Source organism: Prionailurus bengalensis, chromosome A2, assembly GCF_016509475.1.
Source record: "Prionailurus bengalensis isolate Pbe53 chromosome A2, Fcat_Pben_1.1_paternal_pri, whole genome shotgun sequence".
NCBI lineage: Eukaryota > Metazoa > Chordata > Mammalia > Carnivora > Felidae > Prionailurus > Prionailurus bengalensis.
Genome location: NC_057348.1, coordinates 54,772,976 through 54,798,078, shown reverse-complemented (window position 1 = coordinate 54,798,078; position 25,103 = coordinate 54,772,976). Strand labels below are relative to the sequence as shown.

General features: G+C 43.6%; 2 protein-coding genes across 4 annotated transcripts in view; both read left to right on the top strand.

The window, feature by feature from the left end:
* Positions 1 to 11,670, top strand: part of FGD5 (FYVE, RhoGEF and PH domain containing 5) — a 122,588-nt gene extending 110,918 nt beyond the window's left edge. For both annotated transcript variants that reach the window (XM_043588203.1, XM_043588202.1), the window contains exons 19-21: positions 4,733 to 4,861; positions 9,728 to 9,882; positions 10,235 to 11,670. In XM_043588203.1, coding sequence (XP_043444138.1) covers positions 4,733 to 4,861; positions 9,728 to 9,882; positions 10,235 to 10,271 — 321 coding nt within the window. In that variant the 3' untranslated portion in view covers positions 10,272 to 11,670. The remainder of the gene's footprint in view (positions 1 to 4,732; positions 4,862 to 9,727; positions 9,883 to 10,234) is intronic.
* A 12,510-nt stretch (positions 11,671 to 24,180) lies between these two features.
* NR2C2 (nuclear receptor subfamily 2 group C member 2) overlaps positions 24,181 to 25,103 on the top strand; it is a 101,057-nt gene continuing 100,134 nt past the window's right edge. The window contains exon 1 of one of the 2 annotated variants that reach the window (XM_043588209.1): positions 24,181 to 24,535. The gene's annotated coding sequence lies outside the window, so the exon portion shown is untranslated. The remainder of the gene's footprint in view (positions 24,536 to 25,103) is intronic. The other variant, XM_043588210.1, reaches the window with a different exon arrangement.

The following is a 25,103-nucleotide window of genomic DNA, read 5'->3' as shown; positions in this document are numbered from 1 at the left end:
ACAGATCACTGGGGCTCTTCTGACTAAAACAGCTACAGTCCTGACTTCGCCCTCCCCAGCAGGCCCTTGGAACTGTGCCATCCACTCAGCCTGTGGGTCCCAAATGGCCTCAGGTGCTGTGCCTCCTGGAGGGTGTGGGACTCTGTGCAGGAAACCTCAGCATTGGTTAAACTCAAGTCCGTTCTTTAAGGAGGGCCAGATTCTATGTTTATATTCTGATCACAACCACAAACAAATGTGTGCCCGTGAATATACAAGCTGTCAAAAGAGCATGCTCAGCTGTTTCCAAGTTTTTGCATTAATATTCATTATTAAGTAGCTGGTGGCAAGGGTTTTAAGAAGTGTTAGGGTATGAAATATTTAAAGAGGTACTGTTCTATTCATTAACTTAATACCTTTGCATATTAAAAATCTTGGGAATAACACGTGGTAAAAAAATTTTTTTCAGAACACAAAGGAATACCTGATGAAACGTACGTTTTTCTCTCCCTCCCTGAACTCCTCCAGTCCCACCACCCCCAGAAGTAACCATGAAGTTTCTTATGGATCCTTCCAGAAATTTTAATGCATATACATAATAAAGATGCACATTCATAGATCCTCTTTTTTTTTTTTACCCGAAATACAACAAATTGTACTAAATCTTCTGTACATTTTCACACTTCATTTCTCTTAACTATCATTCCACATTTGCTGACATGCAGATCTCACACGTTTTACATCATGTGGTTGTAAGTCATCCCTTTCCAGTAATTAGAAAAGATCACCTCTCACTCCTTCTGTGGTGGCTCACAGAACCCGAGTGTTCCACGGGCACAGAGTTTGAGAACCACTGCTCTTAGCCTTCCAGAGTCGAGCAGCTCTGATGCTGGTGCCCCAGCCAGCCCTTTAGTAATTTTTGCTTAAAGTGACAACCTTTTTATCATCCAGCAAAGATTACACTTAGTGGGATTTGCAGCAGCCCCAGGAGAAATGTGCCCCACCCCACCCCCCACTGCCCTGTCCCCTTCCCCCAGGAGCACCATCTCCGCAGCAAGCCCTACTCCCCATGAGAAAGTCTGCAGAAATGCTGCCTCCTGAGCATCTGCCAGAAAGGGAGGTTGCAGAATCGGTTTCTTCCAATGTGTTCTGTCCACTCTGCCTTTCCTCACTCTGTGAGCTGCCCCAACAGGGCAAGTGCCAGGAGAGAAAGCTCGTGTCTGGTTCTAGGAGTCTTGGAACCTGTGGCGGAGACAGACTCCTTTCCTGGTACTTCTCAAAACAGCCCAGGCTGGTGGTGGCCTCCTTTCCCTTCAGTAAAGTTCATCGACCTTCAGAGTACTTGCCAAGAGATCCCAGTTCTTATCTTCTCTTCAGCTAGGTAGGGATTTGGCCTTTGGTAGATACCTCCATGCCTCCAGGCCCATCTGTAAAATGGGAAAGTCAGATTAAATTATTTCCAAACCTGGCCTTCTTTCTCCAATAGTAAGATTAGTATTTATGAGCAGTTCCTGTAGGCCAGGCACTATACCTGTCAGGCACCTGTCTTGTGTCATTTAATCCCAGTTTTAATAACAGGGAAACTGAGACTTCAAAGAAGTAATTGCCCACATTGCCCATCAAATAACTGGGAGAACCTGGACTGGAGCCCCAGACTGGTATTACTCTACACCTGTGTTCTGAACCTCCACATAAAGACTGTGCAACAGACAAGTACTGCTTCTAATAACAACAGGAGTTAACATTCCCCATTAGGCAGACCTTTTAAGTAAACATTAAAAAGAGGATCCATCTTTAAGATCCATCCTCTTATCCTTTTAGTATAAGAGATAAGCTTAAAAGTATAAGAATCAATGTTTTGAACATGTATGTGTGGAGTTTTTTAAAGTTTTTCTTTAAATTCCAGTTTACAGCGTAATATTAGTTTCAGGTATACAATAATAGTGATTCAGTACTTACACCTGGGGCTCCTCATGACCAGTGCCCTCCTAATCTCCATCACCTATCTCCCCTGTTCCTCTACCCACCTCCCCTCCGGTAACCATCAGTTTGTTCTATGTAGTTAAGAGTCTGTTTCTTGGTTTGTCTCGTTTCCCCCTTTGCTCATATGTTTTGTTTCTTAAATTCCACATATGAATGAAATCGTATTGTATTTGTCTTTCTCTGACTTATTTCACTTAGGATCATACTCTCTAGCTCCATCTGTATTGTTGCAAATGGCAAGATTTCATTCTTTTTCATGGCTAATATTCCATTGTATGTGTATACCACTTCTTTATCCATTCATCTAGTGTGATTGATAGATGGTAGGATAGTTCTATTTTTAACTTTTTGAGGAACCTCCATTCTGTTTTCCAGAGTGGCTGTACCAGTTTTCATTCCCACCAACAGTACACAAGGGTCCCCCTTTCTTCACATCCTTGCCAACACCTGTTGTTTCTTGTGTTGTTGATTTTAGCCATTCTGACAGGTGTGTGATGTTATCTCATTGTGGTTTTGTTTTGAATTTCCCTGATGGTAAGTGATGATGAACATCTTTTCACATGTTTGTTGGCCACATGTATGTCTTCTTTGGAGAAATGTCTGTTCAAGTTTTCTGCCCATTTTTTAATTGGGTTATTTGTTTTCTGGGTGTTGATTTGTATACATTCTTTATATACTAACCCTTTATTGGATATGTCATTTACAATATCTTCTCCCATTCAGTAGGTTGTATTTTAGTTTTATTGATTGTTTACTTTGCTGTGCAGAAGCTTCTTATTTTGAAATAACTCCAATAGTTTATTTTTGCTGTTGTTTCCCTTGCCTCAGGAGACATACCTAGAAAGAAGTTGCTATGGCCAATGTCAAAGAAATTACTGCCTATGTTCTCCTCTAGGATTTTGATGGTTTCCTATCTCACATTTAGGTCTTTTATCCATTTTGAATTTATTTTTGTGTGTGGTGTAAGAAAGTGATCCAGTTTCAGTCTTTTGCCATCCAGTTTTCCCAACACTATTTGCTGACAGAAACAGTCTTTGTCCTGTTGGATATTCTTTCCTGCTTTGTCAAAGATTAATTGACCATATAGTTGTGGGCTCATTTCTGGGGTTTCTATTCTGTTACATTGATCTATGTTGTCTGTTTTTGTGCTGGTACCATACTTTTTTGATGACTACAGCTTTGTAATATAACTCAAAGTCTGGAATTGCAATGCCTCCACCTTTGCTTTTCCTTTTCAAGATTGCTTTGGCTATTTGGGGACTTTTGTGGTTCCATACAAATTTTAGGATTGTTTGTTCTAAGTCTGTGATATTTTGATAGGGATTGCATGAAATGTGTAGATTGCTTTGGGTAGTATAGACATTTTAGCAATATTTATTCTTCCAATCCATGAGCATGGAATGTCTTTCCATTTCTTTGTGTCTTCTTCAAATTTTTTATCATTATTCTATAGTTTTCAGAATACAGGTCTTTAATCTCTTTTGTTAGGTTTATTCCTAGGTATCTGATTATTTTTCATGCAATAGTAAATTGTAAATGAGATTCTTTAATTTCTCATGCAACAGATTTCTATACAAAGATTTTGTGTCCTGCAATTTTACTGAGTTTATTTTATCATTTCTAGCACGTATTTGGTGGAGTCTTTTGGGTTTTCTATGTATAGTATCATGTCATCTGCAAATAGTGTAAGTTTTATTTCTTCCTTGCCAATTTGGATACCTTTTTTTTTTGTAAGTAATCTCTACACCCAACATGGATATTGAACTCATGACCCTGAGATTGAGTCACATGGTCCACTGACTGAACCAGCCAGGCACCCCAGTTGGGATCCCTTTTATTTCTTTTTGTTATCTGATTGCTATGGCTAGGACCTCTAGTACTATGTTGCATAGAAGTAGTGAGAGTGGACATCCCTGTCTTGTTCCTGACCACAAAGGAAAAGCTTTCAGTTTACCCTATTTAGGATGACACTAGATGTGTGTTTTTCATGTGGCCTTTGTCAAGGCATGTTTCCTCTAAACCTACTGTGTTGAGGGTTTTTATCATGAAAAGATGTACTTTGTCAAATGCTTTTTCTACATCTATTGAACTAATCATATGGTTCTTGTTCTTTTGTTAATGTGATGTGTTGATTGATTTGCAAATGTTGAACTACCCTTAAAACATAGGAATAAATCCCACTTGATTGTGGTGAATGATTTTTTTAATATATTGTTGGATTCGGTTTGCTAGTATTTTGTTGAGGATTTTTGCATCTATATTCACCAGAGATATTTGGCCTGTAGTTCTCTCTTTTGGTGGTGTCTTTATCTGGTTTTGATGTCAGGGTAATGCTGGCCTCATAAAATGAATTTGGGAATTTTCCTTCCTTTTCTGTTTTTTGGACTAGTTTGACAAGAATAGGTATTAACTCTTATAGGAATCAGTTTTAGAGGGAAGAACCTTTCCCTCAAATATCTGCAGTTTCATGTTTTGGGGGCTTGGGAACTGGGAAGAGGGAGCCAAGAATCTGCAATACCACTCGGGACAGCACTCCCGAAGGCTGTTTTTGACTCTTGTGTTTCCTGGGTGCATTCAGTAAATCCTGTCTTAATCCCTGGTACTGTTTTGCTGCTTTTGAGGTACTGGATGTATCCTGAGACCTCATCCAAGTCTCAGATTTCAAAGCAGTATAAACACTCTCTGCCAACTGGTTTGCAGTGTCACTTTAGCTCTGTCTGAACTATGCCTACCACCTGCTGTCCTGACCACTCTGCTTCCCTTCTGTCAGGTGGCCGCCTCCGGAGAGGGCTCTGCCATCAGTGGCTATCTCAGCCGGTGCAAGAAAGGCAAGAGGCACTGGAAGAAGCTCTGGTTCGTCATCAAAGGCAAAGTGCTCTACACCTATATGGCCAGTGAGGTACTGGCGATTCTTGCTTTCTCTCCTCTCATCTGTGACGGCCCTCAGGTTAAGCTCACGCCTCAGAATGTCCATCTGGGCATGCACAACACCCCGTCACCTGCAGGGCCATGTGAGGCCGGGATGCTGTTCCCATGTCATTCAAGTCTGTATCGAGCAATACCATGTGCTGAGTGCTGCTGTGGATACCCAACCACGTGTTGGTTCCACATCTAAAGAATTGACCATTCCTCCATGGAGATAAGGCAGTACAGTGTGCAGACCTGTGTGTGTACCCAGGTGGTTTGAATGTCACAGGCCCAGCATCCAGCACAAGCCAAGCACTCTATAAGAGCAGGCTTCTTTCTGCTCTCCACCCGGTTGTTTGGGACAGAACTCAACAGCTTAGAGAAAGCTACCACACTTTTGCTCCGTGCATTTCTTTTATCAGGGAGCTACATTGCTTCATGGTAACACTTGTACCAAATAAAACTTAAGTTTCTGTTTTTATAGATCATCTTACCTTTATGTCTTATAAAATGTAGGAGAGAGGGCCTTGGGAGTGAAGCTTGCTTCCAGAGTAGACAGGTGTGGGCTATGGTTATACAGCAGGGAGCTGTCTGGTCTTGACCCAGGCTGATTCTGTAGGATAGTTTGGAAGATTTCCATGTCCAGGCCTCACCATCTGGTGACTTCCATGGGCTAAACCCACTCTGAAAATTGGTCTTAGGGGCACCTGGGTGGCTCAGTCTGTTAAGCATCCGGCTCTTGATTTCTGCACTGACAGCACAGAGCCTGCTTGGGATTCTCTCTCTCCCCCTTTCTCTCTGCCCCTCCCCTGCTCTCTTTCTCTTTCTCTCAAAAATAAATGAATAATAACTAAAAAAAAAAAAGGCAAGAAAGAAAATGGGACTTGAATGTGCTTTGCTGCAGAGGGTGTGTGCTTTACCCCAGGAGGATGTTCACATCAGCACAAGGCTGGCCTTTCTACCCTGACCCCGCCGCCCCCTCCTCCCCGATGCTGGCCAGTGTGCAGAGGGCACTTCCTTTTTCAGGGCATAAAGTTTCTCTCACAAAAGACCTGCAACTGTGATGGTTGCAGCCTGCTCCTTCCTCAGGGAATCCCAGAGGCTAGGAGGGACACAGACAGGCTTGGAGGGGGTACCCACTGTAGCTTGAGTGACTCAGGTGCTGTGTGAGCCAAGCCCTCACTGACATGTCCATAGAGGAGCAGAGGATTTTTGAGCTAGGGAGAATTTTGATCTTTCCAGAACAAACTGAAATGTGATACAGTGTCCACCTGCAGCCCAGAGCATCTTCCAAAGTAGGTATTGCGCAGGACGCTCACAGGAGTTCTCTAAAAACTGGGTTCTGAGGGAACCTTGAGTAGGCAGTTCGTGGGACTGCCTCACAGAAATACTTCTCAGAATCTCTAATGTACCAAGGAGAGCTGTGGGTCTCTGAAATAAGGAGATTTCCCAAGCTGGCCTGACCATGGGCCCTTCCTCATGGAGCGTCTTGTGGAACCATTCCATCCCGTGGAACACTCTTTGGGAAGAAATGCAGGCTTAGACAGGTGAACAAAGGCCAGTGATGATTAAATAATCACCAAATAGAGATGAGTCCTGTGTGAGAATGGAAAAGCCAGAGTCTCTAGGTCATGAGCAACAGTTGTCATGGGAGTGACACCCTAAGTTTGTTTTTTTAAATTTTTTTCATGTTTATTGATTTTGAGAGCGGGGGGAGTGGGAGAGGGGCAGCAAGAGAAGGAGAGAGAGAACCCCAAGCAGGCTCTGCACTGACAGCACAGAGCCTGATGCAGGGCTTGATCTCACAAACCTCGAGATCATGACATGAGCTGAAATCAAGAGTCAGATGTTTAACCAACTGAACCACCCAGGCGCCCCCCCTCCCCCTGCTAAGTTGATAGATGGATTTTAAGTATGCTTCCAAAGTAGTTTTTTTCTATAGAGAGGAACTTGTACAATTTCTTAGTAAGGTCATATCACTGATAGCACTAAGCTCTCAAATTCCATCAAAGAAAAAAGGTTTGATAAAACGGATAGCCAGTTTTCACTGTCTATACTACCGTGAACCCCTGTCATGTACCTGTGTATCCCCACCTCATTCCCTTCCACCAGAGATTAGTTTTATCTGTTTCAGATCTTTATATAAATGGAATCTCATACAAATGTGATTTCTTCCATTCAGCATGATGTGTTTGAGATTCACCTGTGTTTTTGAATATAGCAATAGGTCATTACATTTTCTACTGAGTAGTATTCCATGTTGTGAACACATCACCATTTGTTTTCCCACTCATCAGTTGAAGGACATTTGGGTTGTTTCCAGTTTTGGGTTGTAATGAATGAAGCCACTTTAAACTTTTATATACAGGTTTTTATGTGAAAATAGGTTTTTTTATTTCACTTGGGTAGACACCTACAATTGGAATTTCTGGATCATAGGAAGGTATATGTTTGGTTTATCAGAAATTACAGACCTTTTGCAAAATTATCTACCATTTTACATCCCCCTCACATTTACATGTGAGATTTATGGTTGTTCCACATCTTTGTCAACACTTGGTATTGTCAGTCTTTAATTTACTAGTATCTCAGTGTGGTTTTAGTTTAAATTTCCATAATGACTAATGATATTGTTAATGTGCTTATTGGCTATTTATGGATTTCCCTTTGAGAAGTGTCTGTTCAGATCTCTTAGACAATTTTTTAAGTAGGTTGTCTTCTTCTTATTGAGTTATAGGAGTTCTTTACATATCTTGGATACCAGTCTTTTGTCAGATAAATGTTTTGTGAACATTCTCTCCCTGTTTTTGGCTTGCCTGTGCATTTTCTTAATGAATGAATTTGTTCTGTTGTTTTGATGAACAGAAGTTTTAAACTTAACCAAATTTATCAGTATTTTCCTTTGTGGCCATTGCTTTTCATATCATAAGAAACTTTTGTCTGCAGGTCACAAGTTGTTCCCCATATTTGCTTCTGACAACTTTAATGTTTCAGTTTTTACACTGAGGTCTATGTGAAATTAATTATTGAGTGTGGTGTGAGATAGGAGTTGAGGTTCATTTTTTTCCCAAATGGATATCCAGTTATTTGAGCACAACTCATTAAAAAAGATTTTCCTTTCCTTATAGGATGATTTGGTCCCTTTGTTAAATATCAAATGGCTAAATACATTTGGACCTATCTCTGGGTTTTCTATTCTGTTTCACTGATAATATTTACCAATTCTTATGCCACTGCCTTACTACCTTAATCACTAGAACTTTATAGTAAGTCTTGAAGTCAGGTTGCATAAGCCTCCAACATTTTTCTTTTTAAAGATTGTTTGGAGTATTCTAGGTATTTTGTGTTTCCATGTAAACTTGTCAATTCTACCAAAAAGCCTAAGATTATGATGGGGATTGTTGAAGCAACTTGGGGAGAATTGGCATCTTAACAATATTAAATCTTCAAATCTATGAACATGGTATAAATCTTCATGTATGTAGTTCTTTAATTTTTCCTTTTATGTTTTGGAGTTTTAGTATAGAGATCTTATACTTCTGTTCTTGCATTTTTGTTAACTTTATTCCTATTTTATTTTTTAGATGCTACTTTGTTGTTTTTCTTTTTGGATGCTATATTGAATGGCATTTATTTGCTAGTTACTTGCTGCTAGTACACAGATATAAAAAAAAATGATTATGCTGTGACCTTGCTAAATTATTGGTTCTAGTAGTTGTTTTATAATCAAACAAGCCCTTTGCAAGCATAGATCGTTTAACTTCTTTTTCTTATCTTTATGTCTTTCTTCTTCTTGCTGCACTGCAATGGCTAGGAACTCCAGTATAATTTTGAATTTAATTGGTGGGAGCGAGTACCCTCTTGCCTTATTCCCAATCTTAGAGGAAAAGCATTCAGTATTTCACTCTTAAGTATGATGTTAGCTGTAGTTATTTTACGGATGCCCTCAGATTAAGGAAGCCCCCTTCTAATCCTAGTTTGCGGAGGTTTTTTTTTTTCATCATGAATCGATATTGAATTTTGTCAGATTCTTTTTCTGGTCCAGCAGTCTTTGAAAATTGATTCCCTTTTATATACAACCTCAGCTCCCCCTCCTTCTCTTCCCACAGCCTTCTTAGCTAATTATATTTTAACTAATTGCTTAGCTAATTATATCTGTTTTTGTATGGTTTAATAAAGTATTTTATGAGAACGTATTTTTATATAAATATGTATGTATGAACATATCTATATATATATAAATCTTTTTCCTCTGAGCACTGTGATTTTAAGATCCATTTATGTTCTCTGTGTACATGTCATGAAATTTTTAGCAAGTTGATAGGACAGACACCCTGAGTGCTCCATATTGAGGCATTGTGAATGAGGGCTTGGGGGAATGAGCACAGGGTATGTTATCGAAAGTACTAACGGAAAACAGAGTCACTGACTATTCGAGTTAGCCTGAAGAACGCAGTGTTAGAAGGTGGTCATGAGTCCAAGTTCTGGCTCAGCCCCTTACTAAACTGTGTAATTAATCTTGGGGAGTTATTTACCTTCTCTGAGCCTCAGTTTCCTCTTAGAACAGGAGTGACTCCTTCTATGATTGTTGTGAAAGATTCGGCATGATAATGTAAAGGTAAAAATGCCTGGGCCCTAATAGGCTGTCACAGAATGTTAAGTTTCTTTCCCTCCTCGTGATTGGTCCTGGCGGGATCAGGGGAAAAGAGTATGTGTGTGGCTGGTCTAGAGTTGCCAAACCATGCCCTACACAGAAGAGCGCATTGTGCATCTTACATCAGAGGTAACGGTAAATGCTAAGCAATTGACTGTGTGTTGTGTGGTGTTTACTATCAGTTTTCCCTTTTGCCCTCTGCAGGACACAGTGGCCATGGAGAGTATGCCCCTGCTCGGTTTCACCATTGCCCCAGAAAAGGAAGAGGGCAGCAGTGAAGTAGGACCTATTTTTCACCTCTACCACAAGAAAACCCTATTTTATAGCTTCAAAGCAGAGGATACCAATTCAGCTCAGAGGTACCCAAATAACTATCCTTGCCTCTCCCTCTGGAAGGAAACAAGTTGCTACCCAGGGCTTTGGATGCTCTCTGCTGCAGCCATCCTGTTCCATCAAATCCCTTTGGGCCACAGCAATGGAACTATCTGTTCCTGATCATGAGATTTTTTTAAGATTATCATGATTCATTCATACAGGCATGCATTGATTCACCAAGCCTTTACACTGTGTTCCAGACCTTTTGCTAAATGCTAGGCAACAAATATGAATATGACCTCAGGTAATAGTCACATAGTCCACCTAGTCACATAAAGGTTCTGCCAGAGTCGCAGAGCCATGACACCTAAATGTTCCCTCTCCTCTGTTTTACAGGTGGATCAAGGCCATGGAAGATGCAAGTGTGTTATAGCAGTTATCAGGCATGTGGACTCAGAATAAACTCTTAGGTTGATATGTGGACCCTTCTAGAAGTCGATCTGTGTCTCCACTCATTGGGGCTCACATCTGGATTCAGCATGGAGCCTAATCCTTTTTTGCTGTAACCCCCTCTCTCGCCTTCACAAGTGGAACCCTTAAGGAATATTTATGAACCGCTCCTTTTCTGTTCTCGTGTCTTCCACCCACCCGACTCCACCCCAACCCAGCAGAAACTATTTCCCTGCCCAGTAGTGAGTTCAAGTTTAGTAACATGAAGACATGGAAACAATAGAAAAAGTACCATGCAGTACTTAGAAATGCAGGCTTTTTAGTGGAAACAAGCTTTTACAATTTTTACTGGTGGTAAACATGATCACTTGTCATAGCATTGACATCAGTGCCTCAGGTGAAACAAGAAACAACTGGTGAATAACAGCTACCCTCCTCGAAAGCACTTTATTGTTTTATTGAGCTACAACCTTCAGTTTTATGTTTTCCAAGTGATTTACTTAAGTAAGTAGCAGATGGAGCCCCGTGGACTAATTTGCCACCAGTTCTCAACAAGAGTATGTACAAGTGATTTGTGCAAACCTGGCTGGACCTTGCCAAGTGGGCTGGTGAGCAACACTTGGCCTGGGCGGGGGAGGGGGGGGGCGCGGGTGGCCGGGCAGGGGGTCCTCCTCGCTGCGGAGGCCACACTGGACTGAATAAGATGGCAAGGATTTTCTCCTCCATTTGATCATGCAACCTGTATACTGACATGACTTAATAAAGGAAGGACCCCCTCCTTCCCGGGGTGGTCCTCACACTACACCAGTGCTGGAAGCTCGGCTGCTAGCAGACCCAGCCCCCACCCTGTAGGTCGCTGCAAGCCTCTGAAGAGATAGGGTCTGCTTTAATTTATTGTGTGCCTTCCTGTGTCTACCCAACATGAGCTGACAGCGTTGTGTCTATAAGAACCTGTGCTTGTTTTCACCACGGCTATCCTCCAGCTATCCTTCGGCTGTACTACCGAAGAGAAAGAGATAGGAAGAGAAAAAAGATACAGTCACAAGGTGAATTAGTGGACTTGACCGGTGGCTCTGGACACAGTGAGGGAGCACAGAAGTAGTGGCTTGAAGAGACTCTCTGGGCACCTGGGGTTCAGCCACCTCCTGCTGATGACCGCTGCTCATTTTGCTGGACAAATTTCTACATGAAGCAGAATGGGGGCAGGGCAGGTGGGATTCCTTGTTATTCTCATCAAAATAGAAAACAATCATATCATTTTCTGATGTCCTGTCCCCATCCTCCTGCTGCCCTGTTCCCTAAACAAAAAGGCATTTGCTGACAAACCTTTTGTAAAAAGTACCATCTCAAGGAGTTATTTACATTAAATATTTTCAGGGGAATTTTTTTTCCTAGTTTGCATTAAACATCCAATTAATGATTCAAACTAAGTGATTAGACAGATCTTTTTATTAATTTTTGAGGGATCAATTCCAATGCAACCATTTTCATCGTCATATTTCAGTGGGCCTTCTAGAGCCTCTGAGCCTTTGAAAAGTACAGCAAGACTTCGGCACCAGGTAGTGGGAGCTTCCGCAGTCTGCTGTGTGTCACTGGCCATTGTCAGTGTCTGAGCTCCGGGCAGAGTTATGCATCTGGAAGTCATCCGAAGGCCTCTTGTACCATATGACATCCTATTTCTGATGCTCTATAAACAAGAGGTAATAGGGCTTTTATTTCTCAGTGAGTAGTTACCCTAATAAAAACCACCTGGGTTATACAGAAAACCTACTGAATTGGTTTTATGAAAGAAAGTGTCAGGGGCCACCAAGCTCCTCTACAGCTCAGTGTGACTGGGCAAGGACCCACTTGGTTTGCCTGCCACTTGCTTTTACCTGTCTTTCCCATGGTTCTTTGATTTCAGCTGATTTCTACTGGCCTATTTTGCTTGTCGTTCCTTCCCTGACTTTTTCTTTGTCCAGCCCATTTTACGGGTTCATGGGGCCTCCTCCTTTCCACTGGGCCCAGAGGCTGGAGAAATGGCCAGCTTTGATGCCATGGCCACACTACCTGAGGCCCCCATGGTATGTGCTTTGCCCCCTGCTCCCAGAACAGCCCCTCTGCTGTGTGCCTCCTGCAAAAGCTGTGTTTCTAGGGAGAAAGCCGTTCTGCGCCAGGCTATAGGCCAGAAATAAGAGCGTGCAGGCCTTGGGCAACTCACTCGCTTCAGTAGCTCCGAGCCTCAGTGTCTTCACCAGTCACACGGACACTATTACAGTTTTCCAAAGAGTTCAGGGACAAAGCACAAACCAAACGCTCAAGAAAGCGGACTGGAAACCATAAACCCGTGGGAAAGGGCATGCATTGTACAAAGTGAAATAAGTCATGGGCCCTGCTCTGTGACACTACAAGATGAAGACAATATGCAAAAAATGACCTTCCTTCTTATCCATGAAAATGGCAAGAAAGAGAAACCAGGACTGAGGAGGGCCTGATACAGGCAGGCTGGGCCCCTTTGGTCACCACCACCCCCGCATTTGTTTTGAATGACCTCTCCCTGAATTATTCATACATGGGTCAAAAAACACACAGACCTTTACATGGTTGGCCTCTGCCTGCTTCTGGGAATCAAATTTTATGAAACTGGAGTTGCACTGAAAGCAGGCACTTACTTTCTAGCAGCTTCCCCCCTTCCCTGCAATGTTTTTCCAGCCTGGATTTGTCTTAGTAAGTAGGTAGAATTCTTGTTCATGATTACTAATACAAAGCCCACTAGAAACAAAGTGTCCAGGGACATTGGTTGAGTTCCTGGCTCCTGGTAATAATTCTTTCACATATCAGAAGTAGGCTTTGAATTGTGGTCAGGCTGACAGATCAGCTGACCACTCATTCTCCCTTGGATGCAGCCTGGACCCATGTGTGGGTGTGGACCGAGGGCAGCCTTTGGGTGTATGCCACAGGGCCAGTGCCAAGGACACCGACAGCCCTGCTACCACCACTGCAGGGTAACAAGGTCAGAGTTTTTTTCCTCATCCAGCCCAGCCTTCTGTTCAACTGTGTAAATGTCATCACTAAACACTGAAGCCCTAAATGGGGACTGAGGCCACCTGGGCTAGGAGTGGTAGGACCAAGCTGGAGCCCGAGTTTGTTCGGCTACAAGACAGTCGACAACATGCTTGTACATTCTGTTAGTTCATTCAGCCTGTGCTTTGTGACTTCTATAATTGTGGCAGTTTTTGTGCTTGCACACGTTGACAGTCAGTTGAGAGGACAGAGGTATCCACACTAAGAAGAAGAAGTCTGTTTTCAACAGCAGGTGAGAAGAAACCAACATCAAATTGGTTTAAACATCTAGGAAAATAACTCTACCAGAGGAAGTTCAAAAGCAGGGCACTTTGAGGATTAGACAGTGTCCTTAAGAACCAAGCTCTTTGGGTTTCTCTAATCTGTTGTCCAGTATCAGCCTGATTCCAGGGCTGGTTCTCCAGAGACTGATCAGTGACTGCCACTGATGGCTGGGTTACAGGTTTCCCTGTTCATGGGCACCAGGGAGGCGGGGCTCATCTTCCTGCACTAGCTTTTTCTTAGAAGAACCCAGCAGGCCTTCCATGCCTCTCAAGGTCCACCCTTACGCCTGCCCTTTCCTGAGCTACTTACAGGGACAGACCTGTCAGCTGGGGGCTGAGGGGAGGATGGCTGCTGAGGATCCACCCATAAAGTCCACCCTTTGGATGACATCTTTTGGAAAGAAGAGTGTAGTTTGGATTAGTATAATGCCAAGGCTGTGCAGGGCCATGGAGCAAGTTCTCTTCCTTACACAGAGAATCTAGTGGTGGTTGTATAGGAAAGGGCATCCTGTGTTGACACAACAGAATGACAACAGGCCTCATTCTCTTGATGGTCTTTCACGGGTACCGTTACAATAGAGCAGGAGTAGAAATGCAGCATTTCCACAAGAGTGAAAGAGAGGCTCATAGAAAATAAAATCCGTGTTAAGAAAGAATGAGAAAAAAAAAAAAAGTACCGTGAACAAGTTTTTTGGCCTTGTTTTTTTTTAACTGTAGGAGTGGGTTATGAAATCGATGGCATTGGGTCACACCCAGCTCCCTTCTCCCAGCTCCCACCCCCGCCCCCCAGGCACACTGAAGACAGCACAGGAGAACACAGCAGAGCATACCTATCATCCTTAAAGACTATTTTATGACATTGTGGTTTCAGTCATGTATGTGCACACACATCATATTACTGATTGCTGATGTAAAATGTATTTATACTTACAGATTACAGTCAACAATTTTTTTAAACCACTAGCCTAAAAGTGTCAGGAGCACAAAGTTGCAGTTAGACATATAATGAACCAAAAGACACATATTCAAATGTAAGGTCGTTGCCAGTTTTAGTTTTTGAATGCTTCAAAAATATTACAAGAAGGGAGAAGGTATAAAATTCATGGTAAACCTACAGAAATAGTTTTGATCAGGAAATGGATATGGTAGCAATTGAGGTACCATATACCTGTAAGTAAAGTAACATGCCTGTTATTGGTATATGTAAATTATAATAATTATCCAGCAGCTAAGAGTTGCAATTATAGAACTTTAGAATAGCAATATCTTTTATGTCAGGGGCTCCCAAAGCTTATTTTCAACAGTGACTACTTTGGTTTATTATGTAAAGATTACCCACTCAAGTGAGAACTGCCCTAAATGACCTCAAGTTCTCTTCAAAATTAGGACCTCACCTTCAAAAGTGCAATTCACATTCTCTCCAAAGGTGGACTCAGGGAAAGTAAGGAAGGATTTGGCTATATTTCTAATGTGTTCACCAACAGCTGTATCCAACAGCTGTATCCAAAAACTGGTCTTGTGGTAAAGCATAACACAATAAGCCTATATGTTCCTAAGAACTCCTTTTAAGTAACAGATATGAGAAGGAGATGAGAATTTTTTTTTAAATTTTTTTTTCAACGTTTATTTATTTTTTTTAGGACAGAGAGAGACAGAGCATGAACGGGGGAGGGGCAGAGAGAGAGGGAGACACAGAATCGGAAACAGGCTCCAGGCTCCGAGCCATCAGCCCAGAGCCCGACGCGGGGCTCAAACTCACGGACCGCGAGATCGTGACCTGGCTGAAGTCAGATGCTTAACCGACTGCGCCACCCAGGCGCCCCTTTTTTTTTTTTAATTTTTTTTTCAACGTTTATTTATTTTTTTTAGGACAGAGAGAGACAGAGCATGAACGGGAGGAGATGAGAATTTAAAAGAATTGCCATCTCCAGTAAATCTGTGGCCCTTCAAATCCAGTGGCCTGTACTTGACAACCCCTAACAATACCACACTAGAATTCATGAATGTGTAATGGAGCTGCCCTGCTGTGAGGAACATACATGAAAAAATAAATTACCTCTTGATAGCTACAGTAATTGGCTATACCCCAAAGCATGAGACTTGATTATTCCAACATGTATAATTATGGAAGTTATTACAGGCATAAAATTAGACAGCTCTTTTTAAAATACAGCTATAATACCACTCAGTGTGACCCTGAATCTTTTTTTATGGGACAAGGTGGAAAATGACCATTAGTTTTCACAGTAGCAATCTGACTAATTTCTCTTAAATCTCAACCTTTCACCTACTCAATAAACATCTTCCATTTTTACAATTATCAAGATATCACTGTCATCCTGTGAGTCCATCCCTTGCTACCTAGGACCAGAAACATCCCCTCCGGACAAAAATACGTGAAGAAGATGGCCTTTTAAACAACATTTCTTAAAAAGCTTTCCTTTTTCCAGATACGTCCCTTGACATTATTAAGGTTTCTTTGTGAAAAATCTTTAAGAGAATAATCTTTTTCCTATTTAGGGAAGCTATGGGGATAAAACTTCTAATAGAGAATACAACATAGTGTTTCTTGACAAGTTCTCTCTTTGGGGGGAAAAATCACGATAGAACGTTTGCTAAATACCATATCTCAAAATTTTAAATACATTTAACATACTGCATTAAACATCTCAAGTTTCTTGTGTTTAGTTCAGGGCTTCACACAAGAGTTTTGAGCTTTGAGGTTCAGCAGGCTTCATGAATGCCTCAGTTTACCACTTGTAACAGTGCTTCCATATTCTTCCTTCCACACTTACCCACCCTGGCAGATAGGGTGGCCTCAACTGACCTCGGAGCCAACAGACTCATGAATTGGATCTCATCTAAAGTGCCACAATCAGTTAATGGCAAGTCTGGAACATGCCAAGACATCCAGGGTACTCCGTACTCTGCCAGCACCTCTCCTCCTCAGCTGAAAGATGATTGATGGTCAGTTATCCTGGAAACTGACTCCGCTGATTGAAACTCTGATATGCAGTTGACTGATAAATATTGACTTTCCTAATACAGAGAAATGCTGATTACCTGTCATAACCAAAACATCTATGAACAAATCAAATTTGTTCAACAAACCTGGAGCCTCAAGAATACATTATGATATTTACTTGCAGGATTAATTAGCTGGAAAGAAAGGTTAGTATAATCGGGGTTGTGTTTCCTGGTACTAGATATTTTTGGTTGACTGCTGGAAGAGGAAGAGCAAGGGCTGAATGTTGTGCATATAGGAGAATGCTAAGGTACTTTGGAACCCTGTAATATTCAGGTGCTATTTTAACAGTGACACCAGACTGGGCACAGTATTAAGCACTAGAGACATGGTTATTTACTTTCAGGAGCTAACCACCTGAGAAGTCAGGTACAAAAACTCTAATTCTCTGTCCTGGAAGCATGAGAAGGATAACACTGTGGTGGAATGGATAACAGAGAATGGATTGTGCCTGAGGCAGATTAGGAAATAGTTGGGGGGGGGGGGGGGGGGGGGGAGGTGAATGGACAAAGGAGGACTTGCCTCACAGAGATGGGCGTCAGAGAGGTCCCTGGAGGCAGGGAGCAGAATGAGTAAGGTGTGTGAGAATGAGTAGGATACCATGTGGCATATTCAGGAAATGGGAGAGTGCAGAACTATACAGTGAATTATACAGGGAGGAAATCACAAAAACAGATGAAACAAGAAAGGCTGTTTGTGACCAGTTCATTCAGAGCCATTGCACCTATCCTATAGTTTCTAGATGGGGTAGAGGGGTCTTTCAGATGCTTTAAAATGGAGGGTGAAACAGCTGTGTTAGAAAGACCACTCTGGTCTTCCCACATTAGATGGAGTCTATTCTGTCAAAGATGGCCACCGTAATAGATGCCCTCCTGCGTGTTCTTACAATGGGATTTGATACTCCTCCCATCAAGGAGTGGAGTGCACATCCCTTCTCCTTGAACCTGGGCAGACCCGTGTGATGGCTCAAGGAGTAGCAGAGGAAGTGACTTCTATAAAATGCTACTTTGTTCTCTTGTGCACTCCTGGAATGCATCCACCATGCTATGAGGAAGCCCAGGACACATAGAGAGGTCACATGTCAGGGTTCACACTGCCAACCAGCATCAATCTCTAGACAGAGTAGGAAGCCTTTCAGATGACTTTAGCTCCAGCCACTTTCTGACTGCAACTATAAGAGGCCTCAGGAGAGAACCTCCTATATGAGCCCCCAGAACTGCAAGATAGTAATTTAAGAAAGTGGTTTTTAAGCCCTTGAGTTTGGATGTGACTAGTTATGCAGTGATAACCAGGAAACATGCATTTCTTGGCTCCTTTCTAAAACCTACTAGGACAGTAAATGAGTAAAAAGATGTAACCTAAAGGACAAAGAAAATGCAAGAAAAGGCAGAGAGTATCAAAATAGTCAACTCATTTTTGGAAGTCACATGCATGGATAGTGGCAGCTGACTTAGCAGAGGAGAAAACAAATACCAAAGTGCCTGCAGGGAGGGACCCCAGTGAGACATAAGGGCTGGCCCTCTGGAGAGGCTTGGGAATTTGAAGGCACAGGTGTCTGGGAAGGCTAGAGTGGGAGTAACAAGAGCATCAGCTGAAAGTCTCTGTAAGCAGTCATGAGACCCTCAAATACCCTAATACCACTGAATAGAGACAAATGACTCTGCTTCCCCACCCTGGCAGGAGACAGTAAATTTATGCTCTGGAAAAATGAGAACTACAAAAGGAACATGCCTCCACCTGCCACACACACACACACACACACACCACTGCATTCGATCTGTAGACATGGGCGCACACACACACACACACACCACTGCATTCGATCTGTAGACATGGGCGCGCGCGCACGCACACACACACACACACACACACACACACACACACACCACTGCATTCGATCTGTAGACATGGGCTTCTGTCTCCTGCCTGCCAAATTCCCTTTCCATGACAGATTAAAATGTATTCCTTCTATTGAACAAATAGAAGGAATCAAAATTCTGAGTTCAGGTGTTTTTATTGGAAGACTACCCTTGAATGATGCTTTAATCTGTAAGGGGCTGAAAAGACTCACTGTGAAGGACTTTCAGTGGCCCTGGCTCAGCTTAGATTTTTATCTGATTGGTCAAAGGTCCCAAACTAGTTCTGAGACCCAGAACCATGTTTAAAAGAGGATGCTTGGCTTGCATAGTTTAAAAACAATTTACAAATTGCCAGTATTGGAAAGTCAAGAGATTTCATTTACAAATCTGGATTTCTGGCTTCTCTCAAAAAACCCATCTTTGGCTGCATTGCAGGTGCTGATAAGGGGCCACCCCTTCAAGTCCAGTGAGCTCTCCGGGTGTCACTATGACCATTTACTGTACTAATGGAGGTTTACCTCAGCTTACTGACCTCCTTTAGAATACCTGCCAGACCCAACGCCCACTGTCCCCACTTTAGGCATCGAAGTTTTCACTTCAGCCCTAAGCAATGCAGAACCATTAAAGAACTTTATTAATAGAAGAGCACTAGAAATGGCTGTTACAGAACAGGCAGTGGAAGAAAAGGAGGGAGTAAGAGAGGGAGGCTGGGTGGGAGGGGGCAGCTGGAGACTGGTTTGGAAGGTTAAGAAACCCTGACACTGGGACAGAAATAATACCTAAACTAGAGAACAGTGGAGGAGGGGCCAAATGTGAGGACAGAACCAAAAGGATTTATGCATACCGTCTTGACAATGTACCCAGAGCCTCCCCAAGGCCAGAAACCTCATAGCAGCATCTTATCTCTCCCCAAGGTGAAGGGCAGGATCCAAAGCAAAGCACAGAAGGGAACGGCTTTTCCAAGACTTTTGGCTTTGAGTTGCATTTTCTGGCCTGTAGTGAAGAGGCTGTAGGGGTGAAATAATCTCTCTCCTTTTTCTAAGTTTATTTATTTCCGGGGGGGGGGGGGGGGGGGGGCGGGTGACGGAGAGAGAGAATCCCAAGCAGGTTCTGCACTGTCATGGTGGAGCACGATACATGACTCGCACCCATGAATTGTTGAGATCGTGACCTGAGCCAAAATCAACTCAGCTGCTTAACTGACTGAGCCACCTAGGTGCCCCTAAAATAATCTCTTCTTTAAGAAACTCAAGGAATGCCACTGTTTAGACTTAGACCCAAGTGATTAATTCTTGTGGTGGTGCTGGGCTTGTAAAGAACTCCCAAGCCTCAAGATTGAGAGTTTCTAATCAGGCAAACTTAAAAAACATTCTTCCAAGCAATCCACATTCTAAAACAGGGGACCAAGGGCAAGTGCACTTTTCTAAGATAATCTAATTTTCTGTCATGCTCCAAGATATTTGAGCCAAACACAACTTTGAAATAACACCTCTTCAAGGCCCAGGAAGCCTCAGGATAGAAACTAAAGGGGCAAAACTCCCAGTGAAAGCTGTTCTGGAGAGGCTCAGGAACTCACTTGCAGTGTCCCTGTTTTCCAGTCTCCCCAGTCCACCACAGGATCACTCACTTTTCTCTTTCTGGGAAAAAACAAAAGCCCTGTATACAGAATCTGAGACCTCTCCAAGTAGCCTTCTATTGTGACAGAGCTTGACTTTGACAGATCATGGTGGTGGGGTGAAGACAGTTTTCTTCTCAAAGTCCTCAAGGACAGAAGAGAAGAAATAAGCAGAAATAACTTATGAATAAATGTTCCACCACTTGCTCATCATGTGACTTTGGGGAAGTCATGCTCCCCTTTAAGGCCTCAGCCTCTTCAGCTATAAAAACAAGACAATACCATTCACTTCACAAAGTTATTCTGAAGATTAAACAAGATAATGTGTGAGTATAAGGAACATGCAATCTGGTATTCATTGATTACATCTGTTTAGATTCCACATTCTTAAAAAAGACCAATAAGAATTATGAGGTTTAAAAGTTTATTTTATAAACATGTCATAATTATATAAATAACAAACAGAAGTTTCATAAATTAGTACACACAGTAACAGAGAATAAGCTTTAACAGAAAAGTTGGCACAAAGATGTAAGTACTTATGAAGGTGATTATTAAGCCTTCTCAGTCTAAAATAAAAAGGAAAATCATCATTTACACTACCACAATAGCAGTATCCTTACAAGTTAAAAAAAATCTTTGCTTAATAGTAACTTGAAGGGATGAGCACTGGGTGTTGTATGGAAACCAATTTGGCAATAAACTTCATATATTGAAAAAAAATAGTAACTTGAAAAATTAAGCACATCTACAATGATTGTTTAACCAAAAGTTCGTTTTCTTTGACATTTACCATTTAAATGCAAATCTCAAATAACCCTGCTTAGCAAAAAAATGTTTACTCTGGGCTACGTACAAAACGAAACTGCACAGTATAGTTCCTGCTCTCAAGAAGCTCACGGACAAGTTATGTAATGATTGACTAAAGAACATACTAGTTAGTTAAGTGGTGTGAAAAAACAACCTGCTCAGAGGTACAGAGAGGGCAGTGTAAGGAGCCAACAGTCCCAGACCCACATCCCAGCTCAGGTAAGTCACCAAACTTTGTTTTCACTGAGTTCATCTTAAAAGCAAGATGATAACAGGGACACCTGGGTAGCTCAGTCAGTTAAGCATCTGACTTTGCCACAGGCAACGATCTCATGGTTCATGGGTTCGGGCGTGGGGCTCTGTGCTGACAGCTCAGAGCCTGGAGCCTGCTTCAGATTCTGTCTCCTTCTCTCTCTGCCCTTCCCCTGCTCGTGCTCTGCCTCTCAAAAATAAATAAGCATTAAAAAAATTTTAAACAAACAAAAAGCAAGATGACAATATGAATACTGTTTACTATATACTGTTGCTGGGAAAAGCACTGATTTAGTAAATGCCAACTTCATACAAACTCTTTACTAGGTACTGTGTTAAGGGCTGAGATAAGAGGGATAAGACACATTTTTTTTTTTAAATTTTTTTTTCAACGTTTATTTATTTTTGGGACAGAGAGAGACAGAGCATGAACAGGGGAGGGGCAGAGAGAGAGGGAGACACAGAATCGGAAACTGGCTCCAGGCTCTGAGCCATCAGCCCAGAGCCTGACGCGGGGCTCGAACTCCCGGACTGTGACATCGTGACCTGGCTGAAGTCGGACGCTTAACCGACTGCGCCACCCAGGCGCCCCGATAAGACACATTTTGATACAGGGCTTACAGTCTGGGTAGTTGCCAAGATGCTACACACACAACAGCTAGGTACTGCCAGACAGACCATCACTCCTGTCAAGACCCCTTCAGTCGTGATCAATCGGTTTTTTAAAAAGCTGCATGTCAAAAAGTGAAACAAAAAGTTTTGTCTTGTTATTTTTGCCACACATTTTTGGAACTAGATCAGTGGTTCAGGCCGGTAGGTACAGAATTCTATGTGATGCAAAAAAAAAAAAAAAAAAAAAATTCTATGTGATGCTCAGAAGTGCTGATGCCAGGCCCCACCCAAAGCTTACTGCTTCACAATCACTGAGGGCTTGGCAGTTCTGAAGTACACCCCCAGCCAAGAACCCTTGAAAGGCATATAAAACAATATAAAATCACTGTTAATGCAAATGTGGATATTTATTAATAGACAGTCAAAAAAACATAGTATAACATATAAGTAATATAGTACAACTTGAATATTTTTTGTGATTATAAGCCACTTAAAACACTAAAAGGCGTTCTAGTGAAAACACAATGGAGCAAAAAAAAAATGGCACTACGGTAGCACTGACCTCAGCTTGCAGAGGCCTGTTACCTGCATATATTGTTTGCAATCTGCACAGAGCATGAACAGGGGAGGGGCAGAGAAAGAGGGAGACACAGGCTGTGAGATCATGACCTGAGCTGAAGTCGGATGCTTAACCGACTGAGCCACCCAGGCGCCCCTAAACAACTAGCTTTTAAGTGAACATTTACTGAATGCTATTACCAACAGGCCAAACTGATGCAGCATGGTTTTATAGCATAAGCCTTAAGGTCAAAGGACTAGGTGAGAGTCCTAGCTTCCCTTATTGCACCCGTAACATCTGGCAGGTTGCTTACCTTACCTGGGCCTCAGTTCCTTCACCTCAGTAAAATAACTGTGCTTGTTCACAGTACTGCTGGGTATTAAGTGAAGAAAATTAGAAAATTATAGGCCATTATAGAAACAGTAATGATTGTTTAGTATTTACCTCAAAACTAGTGCAACTGTAATATGCTTGCAAAAACAAAAAACCCCAAAACTCACTGATGTGTGAATTTTTACACAGTATCTAAAAGCATTATTCAACATTAAAAAATCAATTTTTGCAAGTACACAATTATAAGAGCAGTTCATGTTTATAAGGATTTACCATCAAAACAGCATGTTACCATACCCACATCACTTGACCCGCCTCTCCTGTAAAATCTTCCTGCCAGAGGACTGGCAGTTCCTGAGTTCCTGAGGCCCCTTCCAGTTTCAGGGTCTGTGTGATTCACCAAGACATTACAAACTTAACTCCCTTCCCCACTTCTTTTTGAGTTGAGAACATGGGAGAAGAAAAAAATAAGTGCATTTAAAGCATTTCTTATAAAACAGAAATTACGGACAAAATACTCAAAAGTTGGGGTCAGCCTGATCAAAGCGCAAATGTTTAAGAAAAAAGGTTAATCCTTCCATCTTGGGATCAGTACCTATTCGGAACAAACAAGAAAAGTGAAAAAAAGAAAAATCAATTACCAGAGGATCTTCCTCCTACAAAGCATGATAATCAAGGAGAGTCTAGCCAAAAAATTTCAGGGCATCTAGGATACCTTCTCAAGCAAGTCAAAAACCACAACTTAAAAAGAGAGAAACATCTAAAGAAAACCCACAACCCTAAGTTCCCAAGGTCAAGAGAAGCACTTTTCTTTATATATTTAAGCAATTTCGCAAAGCGTTGTTTTATATACACTTACGTATCACTGTTTACTAGTTCCAAATCACGGGAAGACAGGAAAAGACTTAACAAGCTTTGGGTCACATGTTCGCTAAAAGACCATTAGTAACAGGTTTTGGATGATTTCAATACCTAATACTGCCAGAAGCTGGCGACCTTTAAAACCTAAATAAAAACCATCAGTAACGTGTAGGGCACAAACAATCCAATACCCACCAATAAACCAGCCACTTTTAACCTACAGGCTCTCTGCTGTGACTGCTTCTTCAATCAACAAACACAGAAACTTCAGCTCGGCGGGAGGCCAGGATGGAGAATGTCACAGGGAGAAAACTGTCCCCACCTAGCCTCGCGAAGCTCTCGGTCCCCCAGGAGGGGAGGGCCTGCACCCGAATAACGGTGCCCGGCACTCCTAGGTTTTAACAAGCCCAACCGGCCCTTTGCCCTGGAAACAGAAGCGGCCGCGCCATTTAAATTTCGTCTGGCGGCTACGCCGGCCGAGTCCGGGGCGGCGGCCCCAGGCCGACCGCCCTGACCCCAGCGCCCGCCCGCCGCCGGGCCCGCGGGCCACCGAGGGGCCGGATGGACCAGCGCCGGCCGCGGCGTTCCGGTGCGCGCGCGCGTCTCAGCCAATCGCGTGCTCGCCCGCCCCCCGCGGCCGCGGCGAGGCTGGCGCTGGGAAGAGGAAGAAGAACATTCGCCCTCCTCCTACCAGCGCGCGGGCGGCGGCGGCGGCGGCACCGGGGTCACGAACTCTGACCTTTCACTGACAAAAACAATAACAAACCCCCCCTTCCCCGCGACCCCGGCGGCGCCCCCGGGCCCGCCCCCGCCGCCCCCGCTCCCACCTCGGCGTCTCTTCTCTCGCCTGCTGCCCCGCGAGCCCGCGGCCCCCGGGCTCCCGCCATCCGCCAACGCCGGGAGCCCGGCCTCCCCGCGCCCTGCCCTCCGCGTCGGGGGCCGTCCGCCGCAGACACGGGACCTGCTTCGAGGCCGCTTTGGCGCCAAATCCTGAGGTAAAATTGAAAAGGGGCCGGAGCGGGCTCGGGCCAGCGGCAGAGGGGGCGGGCCTGGCGCGCGGACATGGAGCCGCCGCGACGGCGGCTGAACCCGACCCTTTTACCTTTGCCACGGGGCGCGGCGGCGGCGGCGCCGGACGCTTTGCATAGTGGGCCGGGCCGCTCCCCTCCCCTCCCCGCCCGCGGCCGGGCGAAGCGAGCGGGCTCCCCCTGACCGGCCCGGCCGGCGCGAGGGTGGGGGCGGAGGGGGAATGGCCGCGGCCCCGCCTCACAGCTGGCCCTCCGCCAGCGCCGCCATTTTGTTCTCGATGGAGATGGCTCCGGCTGGGCCGGGCTCCCCTCCTCCTCCCTTTCATCCTCCTCCTCCCTGCAGTCCCTCCTTCCCTAGTTCCCCGGCTCCTCGCCCCTCCGCTTCCCGCCCGCCGTTGGAGACCGCCGCGGCCCAACCGCCGTTTTTTCTGAAGGGAGGGTGGAGGAAAAGGAGGGAGGCGGGTGCGGGGCGCGACTTCATGAGCGATGGTTGGCCCGACCAACTGGTGCCCAGATAGGAGGGATGGGTCCTGTG